Raw genomic sequence first — 16987 nt, 5'->3', positions numbered from 1 at the left:
CACAACAAGATATTTTTTGGCAAAATAAACTACACATAAGTTAAATTTGTGTCATATATTTTTGCAATCTGTAAATGCAAGGCAAATGGTGACAATTTTCTCCTCTATAGTAGAACAGGGCAGATACGTAAAATCGCAAACTTAACGTATAATTGCTTTCCGAATTTTGAATGAATACCGTTGTTTTGGCGTGGACGGCAAAATGCTCATATCGCGCCAACTCTAGTGTTAAGAATCTTTCATATCGTTTAGGTACAGTGCAGCACGCGCTATACTTTGTTTTTTTATGTGAAACATTTGTAGGTACCGGCGGAGTTCTTCGCATCCGTGACCGTGTACTTCAGTGACATAGTGGGGTTTACTGCAATCGCGGCCGTTTCCACGCCCTACCAGGTAAAACCGATGAATTACCCACCTATTATGAAATTTTGTGAAATTGTGATACACCTTAGTTCTTGCGGCTTATGATTACTTTAATCCATATGGGTCATCATTATCCTTATTGAAATTCTAAATTCATTTATTTCAAGTAGAATTAATTTGAGCACTTCAAGTCTGTCTATTTGTTTACTTTACCACCGTTTTAGAACGAAGAGTGTACCGAGAAGAGGCCGGCAGGAAACTCAGTCAGCAGTTGCGTTTTTTCAAACATGATCATATTACATAACTTTTACCTCGCTGTTCAAAGAGATTCTTATAAAATACTGTGACGACCTTTTTGGCATAGCGATGGGCGCTGTGGTTTTATTAGCGGAGATTCCGGGTTCGATTCTCAGCAAGGGCAATTTGGGAATTGATAATTTCTTTATGTTCTCTGGGCTAGCCCTGTGGGAGGCATTTGTTAGATACCACCCTTCCTTCGACAGAGGTTTTCCGCCAAGCGAGTTAAAATATATACAACGTGTAACGGAATTACAAAATACTGTTGAAGGATGCATAAGTAAATTTCATTATTTATTTTTCCATACCAACTGATTTAAAACACTGTCAGCGTTTACTTATGACAACCCTATTGAAGATAAAGGACCAACACGTGCATAGTACCTACGCTACGCGACGCGTACTTACTACGAAGTCACTTTATGTTTTGCATGTGATGTTAGAGCTGTATCTGATTTCCTTCAGTAAAAACAATGGCAATGGTTTACTCAAAAACTGTTACCGTTTCGGTTTCACAGATAAGTTTCAGATACACTAAATAATGTACATCTAAAGCCTCTGAAGTATTATTTCGGTTTTCATTTACACGTTGTATATGCTTTTATTCAATACCTCACAATGCATCATTAAAAAACCAGTAACTTCATGCTTCGCTGTAGTGGGGTAAAGAAGAGTAAAGTACAGCTTAGACCCACAACGTTGCACCAAAGCTGAATGGCGCAACGAAAATTCATATATCCAGATATAATTGTATATGTGTCTAGATATAATATATTTTACCACAAATGTAGAAAAAAGTATAAAAAACAAACAAAGGTAGAAAAAGGTAAAAATCAACTATAATAAATTAATTAGAAATAGATATTTATTTAATTTATTAATATAGCTTAGGTATTATAAAAAAAACAGGTATTTCACACATATAACACTGAATTTACTACACAATAATTAGGTTGTCTACATTCTTCAAACATTAGTGTAATAAAATATGAGTGAGTAATAATTACGTAAATGTAGGTGTATAAACCACAAAAAATTAAACACTATTCTATAGTCTTGTGTCTAAAAGTACTTTTGCGGTTTGCATTTTCATAAGGCATAGGTAAAAGTACACGGGTTGGTTGATATTATCATCCTGTCAAACAAAGTATGTCCACTGCTTGTCTGTAGATATAATCTTGGGTTACAAATTTTTTCTGCTAACAGTGTTGTTTGACTTAGCTACGGATGCATAAACGAGCTGATCATAATAAGTAACCTTTTTTGTGGCCTGTTTAACCGGCCAAAGCTGAAACCATCAAGCCACAAGTCTAGAATTCCCAAATTGCAATTGCAAACCGTAGACCTCCCACATACGAACAGACGAACAAACAGACGAACGATTGGCACTGTGGAGAGAGCGCTTTCCGAGTCCAAGTATATGGGCTCAATTCCCACAACTGGAGATTCGTGTAATGAACATGAATGTTTTTCAGTGTCTGGGGGTTGGTCTGTACCTATATTTATATAGGTATATTATTCATAAAAATATTCAAAAGTCATTTTAGTACCCATAATACAAGCTACGCTTAAATTAGGGCTAGATGGCCATGTATTGTATATTTATTCATTACTAGCAGTCCCTCGGGACTTTGTCCGCTTATCAGTCAACCTTCAATTAATATTGACATATGCTGGCGGACTTTTTTTAGAACTTTAAAAGGGATTATTTTTTCATAGACAATTTTATCGAAACTTAGTTGTTTACGCAGCATCCGCAGCGGAAGCCCTCAAACGGAAAAAAACCCCGATTTTAAAACATTCTTCAATGATGCTATGCTCCTATTAAATAGATTAAATATAGGTCTACAGCTATCCTCGATAAATGGGCTACCCGACACTGAAATAGTTTTTCAAATCTCCAGGTCTATTCTATGTTTGTTTTTGGTATTCTGTCCAGGTGATAAGCTTCCTGAACTCCGTGTACAAGCTTTTCGACGAGAGGATCGAATGCTACGACGTTTACAAGATCGAAACCATCGGGGACTCGTATATGGTTGCTTCAGGACTTCCCGTCAGAAATGGTAATAGCTTTTGCGGGACATTACACCACGGTTTCCTCACCTGGTGACAAAAGAGCTGACTCATTTTTTGCGCCTGGCTGGTCAACGAGGAAATGCAGCCAGCATTGTTGTCATCATTTCACTTTGGCATGACCTATACAGTTGTAAGTTTAGTTATAAGTTTTACTGTATATACAGGAACATATTATATTTATATTACATTAAACAAATTGGCAAAGCCACGAAAATCCGGCTTGTTAGAGCGCTTGTGTTCCCCATATTCCTCTATGCTTCGGAGACGTGGACCCTGCGGGAGAGTGAGAAAAAGAAGATAGACGTTCTTGAGATGTGGTGCTAAGAATACCTTGGAATGTATTCCGGACCAATAAGGCCATTCTTGAAGAACTCGGAATCACGCAACGTCTATCCTCCATAGTATTCTCACGTTCTTTGGTCACGTATCCAGAAGAGACAACGACTCCATTGAACGTCTGGTTGTCCAAGGAAGAATCGAGGGCACCAGATCACGCGGAAGATTGCCCATGAGATGGGCTGACCCTTCATGAGTGTGCTAGAAAGGCAGCTGACAGAGAGGAGTGGCGACGAATAGTTAAGCGTGCCACAACCCTTAAATGACGACCACGACCGCTCTGACAAGAGCGAACCGACTGAGAAGAAACAAATTGGCAGAAGTTAAGGCTATTAAACTACCACGGGAAATGACGAAGGATTTTAGATGAAGTAGGAAGCAGAAAACGTATACTTGATGTGACTTTTATAATTAGGGATAGAACTTAGCACAAAAACCAGGCTTTTTTATTACCGCGGAAATACTCTTGCGCGGGGTCTACCGCGGAATGACCGAAGACCTCACAAATAGTACGCTAATAAATAACATGGCATTCATAGTTACGTAGCTAACTGAGCAGAAACTGTGGTTATTTTGTCACCGAGCGAAAAAATGAACCGATTCTGGAAGACCTCACAGATAGTAAGCTAATACATTACTTGAATTGCATAGTTGCATAGAGAACTTGGCAAAAGCTGAGGCTATTTTAATGCCACGTGAAAGACCGACCGATTTTCAAAGATCACACAGATAGTAAGCTAATATTTTTCTTTATTTACATAGTTAGGTAGAGCACATAGCGGAAACTAAGGCTATTTTGTTACGGCGGGAAAGATTGAACCGATTCTCGAAGATCACACAGATAATAAGCTAATTAATTTCTTGACTTGCATAGCTAATCAGAGAACTTAGCAGAAACTGAGACTTAGTATAAAATGAGACTTAGCAGAAACTGAGGCAATTTTTTTTACCGGAAGGGATCTTGATGACGTGGGAGCTTGTAATAAATAAGGCAACGTGATTGCAGGCAACAAGCATGCCACAGAGATAGCGAGCATGGCCCTGGAGCTGCTGGAAGCTACATCTATGTGTCGACTGCCGCACCGCCCCGATCAGGTACTTAGGTAATATTCCGCTCAGTGTCTACGCTTCTCAGCTATTTTTTTTTTATCAGCATTGCTAGCTTGGGCAGGACAATTATATCCGCGGGGAAAGGATATAAATTTATCTTCTCCCACAGCTATATCAATTCGCAAAGCACTGGCGCACAAATGGAAATAATATCAAAATAATATTAATTTGACGGCCGAGTGGCGCCGTGACTTATAAAATTGATAATTCCTCCAAGTGTAGGTAAAAACACTAATAAAAATTATAAAAATATAAAAAAAATGTGTCATCTCTTGTTTTAAACGTGTCTCCTTGTAATATGGACCTTTGAAAAGGTAGATCGAAACTGCAACGTTTCCTACTAGATGACGCTACAGTCGCTATAAGGCTGATGTGAAAGGCATATACTAATTTCGGCATCGATGGTAGACGAGCCGTAGCTTAATTGGTGAAAGCGCTCAGGCCGCGATTGCCCGAGAGTCGCAGGTTCAAATCCTGTCGGTTCCGAAAAATTTTATATGCATTTTAAATTTATATGCGTATTATATTCAAAAAAAAAAATTATCATCAGCTATCTCACACACATAACACAAGCTACGCTTACTTTGGGGATATAATTTTTTTCTCCTGCCTGTGCTAGCCCTGCTGACGATGGTGTTATCATAAACCCATTCATGAATAATGTGCTTGCACCACTGCGTTAGAGAGTTCGTCAGCTTCCATATTGTGTAATTTATTAAAACCATATATTATAAAAAACAGTATTAAAAAAAATACTTTTTAGGTATCAATACCTACTTTCCGATAATTGGCAAATTGCTATGATTCTTATATAAGTTTTCAACTAGTTTTTTGACTTTAACTATATAACTATAATGGGAGCGGATTTTATATTATGTTCATTGGTTTTGTTACGAGTATATCCAGAAATAACTAAGCCTTATAACAAAAATATTCGCTTAATCTACTAGTTTTAAGCCTTGCTTTTATCGCTAGTTGTAGCTTCCTAAACGATTTTGTTGCAATATTATTTGCTAGTTTTTTGCGATTTTATGATTTCAAAGACAAGTGAGCGGTCTGACGGCAAGACCCCAATGACTTCTGTTAGTAAGTTGTACTAAGATAGAATGATTTGAAATAAGGTCAGTGTATTATAGTTGTACTAGCCTTACAACTTTAACCTTATTAATTATTATGTACGACTAAAAATTGTAATCGTTGTAAAAATAGTTGGAAATAAAGGATTTATTATTGTTATTATCCTTACAACTATATCTTAGTTCCTTATGTTTATGAGATAACATTTGGCATAGTAAAACAAACTGTAGTTTATGTGGCACTTAATGCAAAACTATTTTGCATGTATTTTTTCATTAATAACAGTCTTCTTAGATCTTCCGTCTTTTATATTCCACATTTGTTTTTATTATACAGTTCCGTCAGTTCGTACACGGGGGCGGCTCGTGTCAGAAAGACGCTAAAACGCTTGATATTAGCTGTCATTACCCTTTGTACAACATTTGCCATCAAAATACTTTAACATCACAGTAAAGTAGACCTTATTCTAATTTCGTTAAAGTTTATTTGCCTACAATTCTTCAGCTAGCACTTTTGGCAGAACGTTTGTAAGATGATAATCTGAATTACAAGATTTACGACTCTTGAACTAGTGAAATTAGGTCCATTTTACTTTGACGGTATGGAATTTGATATTCGAACACGACTACTAATGCGAGACATTAATTTATCGTCGTTCTGACAGACAGAAGTTCTCAATCAAAATTCCTCAGGCAGAATAATTGAAATATCAAATCTAAGACTTCCAATTACTTAAATCTAATAATAATCCTACTATCCTACTAATATTATAAATGTGAAAGTGTGGAAAAATATTTGTTACTCAATCACGTCGCAAGGATTGAACCGAATTGCCTGAAATTTGTTAAAGATATATTGTAGTGTGGAACAGTACATAGGCCCCCTTTTTATTCCGGGATATAAGAGAGTTCCCGCGGGAATAAAACATTTCAATCCACGCGAACGTAGTCGGGAGTATCAGCTAGTAATATATATATGTCGGAGGAAGTAGTCGGAACAGAGTTGATTGTTTATTAATTTACGCGAGATGTCTGTTGTTAACTAAAAACACTTTGTTAAATATTAATTTTGTTTTATTTATTACATTACAATATTAGGTTTAAAATTCATTGATTAATTTAAAGCTACTAAATTGTGTCAAAGTTATCGTTCAATCAGAGTTGAGGGTAGGCCTAGGGCGGGGTCGACGCGCCATAATGTCGCGTGGCAGACGAGGTGGTTTGTGCAACATGCATTTTTGAATCGAGTTGGATCATTGCGGGTTCTTTACTAATTTTTAGAATAGTGGAGTGACGTTGGTGTCGCGATCCGCTGCTCTGTTTAGAAGTTCAATTTCATATAGTGCAATATTGTAACTGCAGAATTAAATTGTATGAACATTGGATAGAAGCACGCGTTCATCCATGATATATTATGAAAATTAAGCTTAATTTGCTTTGCTGTTATACCTTAAGGGGGTAGTGGTAAGAAAGGTATAAAAGGCGACACATTTTGCTGATTTTTCACTCAACAATTATTATTAACATCTCCTGAGGATGCTCCGGTTTCGGAGCGTAACGTGTATGAAGTCCCATTGCCGAAGATCTGTTTGGTGTGGAGTTATAGGTGAATTCTTGACTTTATTGAAGTGACTGACTGGATTGAAATTATAAGTTACACCATACAGATTCTTCAGAAGCAAATTAAGCTAAATTATCACAATACGGTGAACACTGTTTAGTGCTTGTATTTAACCCTAATGACGCCCACTAGAACCGTGAACCATAACGGCGATATCGACAAAATTCATTTACTCAAGTAGGCCTAATATAAGCACTTTTGAAACGTCTAGTCTGTCTGTGTGTAGTGACTCTACCACCGGTTCGGGAGGCAGATTCTACCGAGAAGAAGCCGGCAAGAAACTCAGCAGTTGCTCTTTTCCATTCACAATTTACATTTTACATTTCAAAATTCATTTTTCTATCTTGTGAGAGATGAAAGCGGAGCCGGATGCTTCCAAGCAACCTTGTCATTAAGAAATTCATCAATTGTATAATAACCTCGCTGTAATAAATGTGTTTTAACACATTCTGTAAACTTATGCATTGGTAAGTCCAAAATAACCTTAGGAATCATAGTATAAAAGCGTATACTCAGTCCCACAAATGACTTCTGCACCTTTCGCAGACCATATGCAGATGTCACTAATTTATGACCATTTCTTGTAAGTCGACTGTTTATATCCATGTTTATAAAGACTTGTCTTACAAATACTATATTGTTATAAATCACACAAGAATCCCTTATCTCCGACATATATATTTTTTTAAGCTTTTGCCTTGTTAAGCTTCAGTACTCTCACTGTCATAGAGTTAGCTTTACTGAAATAAACTAAACTTAATGATGCCCTTTTAGGCCTTATGTATGAGAAGCGGTATCCACACCGGCCCATGCGTAGCTGGCATTGTGGGCACGAAAATGCCGCGCTACTGTCTGTTTGGGGACACAATCAACACGGCCAGTCGGATGGAGAGCACCGGCGAACGTAAGCATTATCCAGCACGGCTAGCATGGGCAGGAGACAATTATATGCCCAGGGAAAGGATATAAATTTATCTTCTCCCACAGCTTGAAGGCCGATTGGCGCAGTGGGCAGCGACCCTGCTTTCTGAGTCCAAGGCCGTGGATTCGATTCCCACAACTGGACAATATTTGTGTGATGAACATGAATGTTTTTCAGTGTCTGGCTGTTTATCTATATATATTATAAGTATTTATGTATATTATTCATAAAAAATATTCATCAGTTTTCTTAGTACCCATAACACAAGTTACGCTTACTTTGGGACTAGATGGCGATGTGTGTATTGTCGTAGTATATTTATTTATTTATTTATTATTTAGCTTCATCAACTCTCAGAACAATATATGTGTATTAATAAACGGGGGTAAACTTCTCCTAATCCATGTTCCAGTGATGCAGGTGAGAACGTTAATTATATCCCTTGCCAGGGAATCGGGGATATAATTTTTATCTCCCGCCCGTGCTAGCCCTGCACAGTGCCAAGTGAGAGATTCTCTACCCACGTTTACTTATTCGAACGCGTGGAAGTTAACTAAGAACGATATATGTTATCGAATGACATGACATAGGGCAAGCTGATGTTACTGATGCCCAGAGTTACTTACTCTAACATAAATAAATTACACTGCTATACATATAAACCATCAACATAATTTAGTAAATAGATATAATTCAACTTAACATAATATGTAAGGAACAAAATATTTTTAGTTATAATCTTATAACTATACAAATATATTTATTGGTATAGTTATAAGACAACGGAAGTGGTGATTCAGAGGACGAGTTCGAATGCAAGCACGCACCTCAAACTTTCTGAGTTATGTGCGTTTTAATCAGTCGAAGTGAAGTCCACCAATCCGTACTGGGCCGTTAATGGGTTGATATCACGATGATGATGATAGGACCTTAGAGGATTTGTAAATATATAATTTGTAATACAAACTTATAATATCAGTAATAAAGGCGTTAGATTTGATTTGATGTTGTCGAAAAAGCGTCCTCTAGTGGCAATAATAGGAAACTGAACTGTCAAAAGATGGCGCTCTCTCGATATAATTTCCATACAAATCGCAGTAAACTTTAACGCGATCGAATAAGTAAAGTACTGAGGTAGACATCTATCACTTAGCATATCTACATTAGTTTTAGTAAATAAGTGTGTAAGGTTTTTCAAACCTTAGTTCTTCGAAGATTGAGTGTTGTATTTCAATACTATCAATTTCAATTTCAGAACCTTTTGCATTTGGAGCTTTCGCTTTCAGGCAATCGCGCCAAGCGCTTCACGACTTAGCTACGTTAGCTTGATAAAAAGACTAACAAAGAGGGCATATATTCATTTCAATTAGAATCAGAGCCGTAGCTAAGTCGTTATCTCTGAGGTATAACGTACCAAACGAAAAAATCATCATCAAAAAAATTATTAAAAAAAACATATAGATACTCTTTTTGAGAACCTTCTCCTTTTTTTTACATTCGGTTGAAACTACCGTACCAGTGATGATGCAGCCTAAAATGTTAGCGGGCTAAACTGCCAGGGATGCGGCAGTTATATTAAACTCCTACCCCTAATCGGTTGTTTATTTTTTTTTTGAAGCAAAATAACGAAGAAGTAATTTCAGCTATGAAGATACAAATATCGGAGGACGTCAAGCGAGCTCTCGACAAAACTGGCAATTTCGTCACCACGCCGCGAGGAGTTGTCGATGTGAAGGTGAGCTTTCGCTAGACATTACACACTTTGAAGACGTTTTCAACATCTTTCAGGCATTCAGGTTACCTCGTGATGTTTTCCTTACCGTACCATGCAAAGCAAAGATAACTTTAATTGCTCAAACTCACTTAAATAAATAAAATATACTACGACAATAAATGTATCAAAAAAAGAATACTCATAATAGAAAAGAAAAGGTTAGATTCTAAAAATGGATCGAAGAGAAGAAGAAGATTCGAATTCGGATCTTCAGGTGCTGGAGTGGCGACTCAGCGCTGGCGTAGTATTGTTAGACCCAGACAAGGTGGACAGACGACATCAAACTAGTCGCAGAGAGTCGATACAAGCGGTAAAAAATCGTAGCGAGTGGAAATCTTTACAAAAGTCCTATATCCATCAGTGGATATCCCTATGTGATGATTATGAGAAAGTAAAATAATTTATAATGATTTAAACAATTAAATTTTGGACTTAAAAAAAATCTTTGATAAATAATAGGTATACATGAATATTCTAGTGATACCGATTAAAACATGGTACTTTTTTCTTATTTTACATTGTGATAATAAAGTTATTTTTTAATCTTTTGCAATATACGCGGAGATTTGTTTTCTGTCGTACAACAGCGGCTCAATTAACCTGTCGAATTTCTACTATACATCAGCAAAAAAAAGTAAAATAATCCATTAAAATATGTACCTAAAGAAACATCATATATCGAGTGTCATTGGCGCGTTGCGATGGTTGTTTCAATTCAATTAATTGCGGTGGTTAAATGAAGCATAAGAAAAATTCGAAAAGGTACTCTATTATATCAGCTGCTTCCCAATTTCTGAATGCAATAGGGGTAGTTAACTTCTTTCTTTTGAATACTGCTTAGAATTACTGTAGATAAGATATATTAAAGGCTGCTTTGTTACTCTGTGACATCATACCCTGTAATTTTACTGATGACTCACAAGTATTTTCTAACACGATTGGGATTTAGTTGGATAAAAAAAAAATTAATCGCAAGCACGCTGTAGACTAATAGAGTATGGCGCGTGCGGCATTCTCGACCTATGCGAGCCTGGTGTGAAAACCCATCGCACGCGCCAGCGTCACTTAAGATCAGACATGATCAGTTTCGATTTCATAATGCCACGTACTAACCGGTTTTTTTTGCAATTGTTGTTTGTGTAAGGTTTTCTAATTTTTCATGTCAAAATCATAATAAAATAATTCTTTATATAAGTAGGCACATATATTGCACTTTTGATGTGTTTATAACGTACAAAATATGAACATAGAAGTAAGTAGTGATGTCGATAACTACATTCGTAAACCTATAACAAAAGCTTCAATTGAAGCGACATACATTCTAGGAAACGTCAAATTCATCATAAATTAAATTTTATAGCTTTCTTTCAGAGTCTCTTAAGTTAAACTACACTTTGTGGAAATATCAGTGTGAATAAGAAGTAGGTATCAAAAAATTTAACAGTCAAAACTCTCAATAATAGCTCCTTCGTGTACAACGTGTAATAAAATGACGAAGTAATATTGACGGATGCATATTTCATTATGAATCTCCCTGTTAAATATTAGGTAAATCTTAGAAGCATATTTATGCTTCCATACAAAAGAATTCAAAACATTCTAAGTGTTTATTTATGGCAAACCTATTGAAGATAAAAGATCGACACGTGCATAGTACCTACGCTACGCGACGCGTAACGTGCGTGTGTGCGTGATGTCAGAGCTGTATCTTATTTAAATTTAAGTAAAAACTATGGCACCGAAAACCTAAGAGCTTTACTTAAAAAGTCTTAGGTAAGTTTTCACAGATAAGTCTCAGAGACTGTGACAGAGGTACATTATGTAATGTGCCTTTGAAGTATTATTTCGGTTTTCATTTACACGTTGTATACCTACCTGGTATTTTTTTATTTTATTCCAAATCTTTACTAACTTACTAAGAAAACTTTGCGATCACCAACCGTGCCCAGCGTGGTGATTATGGACAAACCTGGGAGGCGCAATTAGTCTTACTGCTGTTATGTATTTATAGTATTTCTACTTTATCTCAAACTAACCGTTTAGTCTAAAATATGGTCAGGAACATTGATTTAATATGTTAATCAAAATAACATATCGTTGTTTAAACCTCATTTTGGAATATCCTAAGGTTTGCGGATAAATTAACTCCGGGGTTATCCCTGGTAATCGGTTTCACAGCACGTGCGATACACGTGTATAATGTGCTTATTACAAACCTACCTGACGGCGAGGCAACCGACCCTGCTTGCCGGAAACTAATCAAACCGGCTTTTTAAACGAAACGAGTTTTTATCTGTTGGTAGCGTAAACGTTATTTGTATATTACAGTGTATTTACAAACAATATTATCAGTCTCAAGGTTAGTCTCATTTTGGTACCTAAAACGTAAAGGTAAACGTTTGGCTTCGGCCGCGGCTAGTTACCTGAGTGGTACTGATAGGGACGTGCCAAGCGATTTAGTGTTCCGGCACTATGTCGCGTAGAAAACGATTCATCATACCAACATTACCACTTCAGGGCACGGGTCTCTTCCCACAATGAGAAAGGGCTAATTGCAAGTCCACCCAGCTGAGGATTGTATGGAGTGTACGGAGTAAAAATGATGGACTCCATACATTTTTATCCTAAATAATACTCACTCACTAAAAAATCCTCACTAAATCACTCACTAAATAATACTCATGTTAGTCATTAATAACAAAATATTTCACATAGCTAATTAATATTACTAATTAAGTTAAAGCATCCGGTTGTGACGTCATATATGGCGGGTCTATCACTTTTCATTCGCTAAAACAGTATAAAACATACCCAAAGTAGCAACATCTTCCCTATAAGATTGTGCGCTGTGAAAACTATTGAGTATACACAAAAAATATGTATTACATAATTTTTATACTCATTATTACCAACAAAAAAAGTTCACGAGGGAATATATCTTAATATCGTAGGTAAATCGCAATAACAGCTTTTATTATATCGTCGCTAGAAACATAACATGGTTACATTAGTATCACAGCATTAATTCATATTCAAATAAATAGTTTTATCATCAAATTTACCAATAGGTAAATTTGATGATAAAACAATTTTAAATAATTTTAAATTTTTTAAAAAAATTTAATTCTTTATAAATATATAAAGAATTAAATTATTCCAATCGGACATTTAATGTAGAAATTATCGCGAGTTCAAAACATTTAAGGGCTAGGTACACCTAAAATTTAAAATATGATTTAAAAACAAAAGAAAAAGCTAGTTTATTAATAACTCGGAATTAAATACTTAGTGCATTTTCGAAATTCCCATTAAAAATGATTTCACCATAATATAGGATGTTATTCATACAGCTTCCTTCCTTTTGAATAAGTTTACTAAAAATAGCTTATTACTGAGGTAAAGGTATGCCTCGATTCCGTGAAAACCCAAGCGTGTTAGAAACTAGGACGTGTCTCAGTTATTCAGATCTGATCTTGACCTAGGTGACGTAGTTGTATATTAATTCTTCGGAGCGCCCACCTGAGTCAATGGCCAGAAGAAGAGGCCTCTCTTGAAAATTGCATTAAGATATAGGTAATTATATACCATTAATAAGTTTTATTGACGACAATAATAATTGTAGCATCATGCAAATTTAAAAAAACAAGATAGAAAAAACACTTAAATAATTAAAATATACGTGGCATCCTTGTGAGCATGGTCTGACATAGTGCTTGTATACTCTTTGGAAAAGCTAACGAAAAATAACAAAGATAATACAAACACGTCCTTTCATTTGAACACACACCATACACACATAGCACACATAAAGCATTTTTGATCATTAAATGCCCTCTTGTCATGAATTCACTACCATTTTGTAAGGGGTCATGCGTCATCGAAAAAGAATCGCAGAGCAAACCATTTATATTATATATATTAATAATTCATATTTTACAATAAAATATAATTACAGTTCATTGCATAATCTGCAAATACACCTTCTATTAAGAGTTCTCTATGCCTATCTTAAAATATAAATAAAAGATATGTGACGAATTCAAAAGAGAATTAAACTTATTTAATTTGTAAACTTGCGTAACAACAGGGAAATCTGCTAAACTTATTTATCTTATTTGCCATGCAGAATACGGTCCCGTAGTTATACTGATATTGCTTGATTTCGCTCTTAATCGCCGCCCCACTCTCATCTCTCACAAGATAGAAAATTGTAAAATATTGTTGAAAAAGAGCAAACTGCTGAGTTTCTTGCCGGCTCTTCTCAGTAGAATCTGCCTTCCGAACCGGTTGTAGAGTCACTACAAACAGACTGACTTGACGGTTCATTAGTTAAAAACCAGGCCTACTTGATACATATGAATTTTAAATTTGTTTGATAGGTTTATAAAAAACACTTTTTTTTTCCGAACCGATGTTCAGTAGTATCATTACAATCAGATTGATTTGACGTTTCAAAGGTGCATCTAAACTACCTACTAGAAATAAATGTTACTTAAAAAAAAAAAAAAAAAAATTTGTGATCTAAGTTATAAGTCGACTATTCATCATCTTCATCATTACGAAATGTTGCTTTTCCCAATACAGGGCCGTTAACATACTTTATACACATATAAATTGGCGTATTACAACACAACTAGCATATATTAAAATAATCGAAGGGCAACCGTGAAATACGTATTATTGTGTACCTCAGGTTGTCATCCGGAACTTAGTCATCAGTTTCAATGATGCATTCCGAAAGAAGTTGCACAAGCTACAATCATAAATACCCCAATCTCTATAGGTATGCCTGTCATATTTGGGGAGTTACCTCAACTTCTTACCTACGAACAGATCGTAGCCTGATACCGTTTTATTCGCTTACAAATCAGTTAAAAACTTAAGTTCTGAGCTAACCAAAAATACAACCGAATAACCTCCAATTTATCACCAACACGTGAGTCCTGGTTATAATAATATAAGGGATTCTCAAATAAAAATTACGCCATCATCAACTCATCGCTCCACGATCTTATGATATAACCTTATGCAATTTAATAACTTGCGTTTACTAAATTAATATGACTCATCAAAGAAATTTAAACGTTAACATCCTCATAATAATTCTTAGACCATTATCACAAGGATAAGGTTATGAGTTATGGCTCCGAAACGTGGTCGCCAACTATGGGTCTCATAAAATGGCTCAGGGTCACTTAGCGGGCGATGGAGAGAGCTATGCTTGGAGTATCTCTACGTCATCAAATCAGGAATGAGGAGATCCGTAAAAGAACCAGAAGTACGTACATGACTCAACGCGAAGTTAATTTCTGCTTTCATCATCGTCATCATCATTACCGGTCCAGTACAGGGCATGGGTCTCCTGCCACAATGAGAAGGGTTTAAGGTGTAGTCTTCCACGCCTGTACGGATTGGTGGACTCACACGCCTTTAATAACACGATGGAGAACTCTCCGGCATGCAGGTTTCCTCATGAGGCTTTCTTTATATGCTTAAAACGCCCAAAGTCGGCCCCTCGAAAGTGAAGCCGAAGTCTTAAACACTAGCCTATCACCACTTCTACTTTATATACCCCTTCAATTATTCATTCATTTTATTATAGTTTAGTTTTTATAATAATCAGATTTAATACATTTACAATAACAAAATAAGTTAAGTGTTGGGTAGTGCTTAGGAGTCTTAAAACTCTATCCTCTCTTCTAAGTTATAATATAAAAAATATAAGAAATAATTACAGCTGTTAACAATTTTAACTCTGTCTCATGCTCTCTTCTAAAAAACCATAAGAAATAGTTACCTACAGCTGTTAAAAGGATGTATACTTGCAGTGCGACTTTGAAACATATTATTTTATAGCAATTTTTAAAATTACCCCTCTCTCAGTACTCTTACCCACATTTAAACATTTATGCAAAGTAGGTAGTTGTAGACTGGTTTTTGTATTACTATGTATGTTTCAATAGAATACAACCTTTTAAATCTTTGCGTTTTCATATTTTTGCTCACTACTTAGTAATAAGGCTGCCTTTTATGTCCTAAGACTTAGTCTTTTTTTTCTTAACATTCGTTGTATCACACACAAAGAGTATTACATAAAGATCTTCACATAAAGAGTATAAATAAATAAATAAACCGTTTTTAATTCAGACTGAAGCAGCACTATCTTTCTTCCTTGTCTTCGTCGTCGTTGTGTCACTGTGTTATAAGTTAGAAATCCCGGCAAATATGAAATATATAAAATGTCCCATTATACGAATTTATTTCCAATTTTTTTTCTGGCGGGTTGCGACCATACCCACAACGTGCCGCCAAGATATTTTGCGTTCCAGTACAATGTCTTGTAGAAACTATAACGTTTTTAAATGACAATGTGAGATGGTGATAACAAAAAAAAAATAAAAACCGGCTAAGTTTGTCGTGGGCTTCTTCTTAGACCAGGGCGCGTTTGGAACCCTTGTAGCTTTAGTTTTAAGTTGAAGAATTTATTAATCGCCATCAACTCACTCCTATGTCATATTTTACTTGTAATGTACGCATCAAAAGTGCCATCTATGTGCCTAAAAGAAATATTTGACTTTGACTTTGACTATAAAGGGGCAGTGGCGTGCACTTCATGCAAGAAAGCACTACCTACCCTAAAATTAATATATAGCTCGCATATAAGGAGGGTTTTTGCCATTTTGTGCAGAATGAGCACACCACTACGGACACTTCATGTGGCATCTTTTAACTTTTAAATATCTAGCGTATTTTATCATTTTCTCTTTCGTTTCCAGGGTAAAGGTGAAATGACAACGTACTGGCTGGAAGGTAGGACCGGCCCTTCCCCTGTGAGGCCAACTAGCTCATCATTGGACTGCACGCCTAGTTTCCTCGCGCGAATTCACTCACAACGCCGAACTTCCCCGAGATACCAACCAGAGGCGAACAAGAATTGAGTCAATAATATAAAGTCTAAGTCTTACTTGTCTTAATAATGTAAACAATATTTCTGTTACTTATTAGTTTAAATTTTTTTTTTCAAATTGTTAAAAAAGTACCTGCGTAATAATAAATACGCTTTGTTTTAATTTAAAACATACTTAAAAAGTAATTATAATATTGTTTCCATTTCATGAAAAGTAAGAAAAAAAAGAATAGACTTTCATCGGAATATATTTGTCTTAATAATGTAAACAATATTTCTGTTACTTTTGAGTTAAAAAAATTATTTTACAAATTGTTAAAAAAGTATCTGTATAATAATAAACACGCTTTGTTTTAATTTAAAACTCACTTAAAAACTAATAATAATATTGTTTGCATTTTATGAAAAGTAAGAAAAAATAGAATAGACGTTTATCGGTATATACGTTTTTTTTCGTTTGGTAGAAATACATTGATAGCTAAGCTTAATTACACGATCTGCGAAG

At 35.6% G+C, this 16987-nt stretch overlaps 1 protein-coding gene across 1 annotated transcript in view; it reads left to right on the top strand.

Annotated features, from left to right (window-relative positions):
• Positions 1–16555, top strand: part of LOC120628849 (atrial natriuretic peptide receptor 1) — a 41102-nt gene extending 24547 nt beyond the window's left edge. Inside the window, exons 8-13 of the mRNA XM_039897488.1 lie at positions 304–393; positions 2600–2723; positions 4079–4167; positions 7654–7783; positions 9445–9536; positions 16352–16555. Of these exons, the coding sequence (XP_039753422.1) occupies positions 304–393; positions 2600–2723; positions 4079–4167; positions 7654–7783; positions 9445–9536; positions 16352–16513 (687 nt within the window). The 3' untranslated portion in view covers positions 16514–16555. The remainder of the gene's footprint in view (positions 1–303; positions 394–2599; positions 2724–4078; positions 4168–7653; positions 7784–9444; positions 9537–16351) is intronic.
• The last annotated feature ends 432 nt before the right edge of the window (positions 16556–16987 follow it).

The sequence above is a fragment of the Pararge aegeria genome, chromosome 13 (genome assembly GCF_905163445.1).
Source record: "Pararge aegeria chromosome 13, ilParAegt1.1, whole genome shotgun sequence".
NCBI classification, from domain to species: Eukaryota; Metazoa; Arthropoda; class Insecta; order Lepidoptera; family Nymphalidae; genus Pararge; species Pararge aegeria.
The sequence above is the reverse complement of the archived record's forward strand: the minus strand, read 5'-3'. Positions and strand labels throughout refer to the sequence as shown.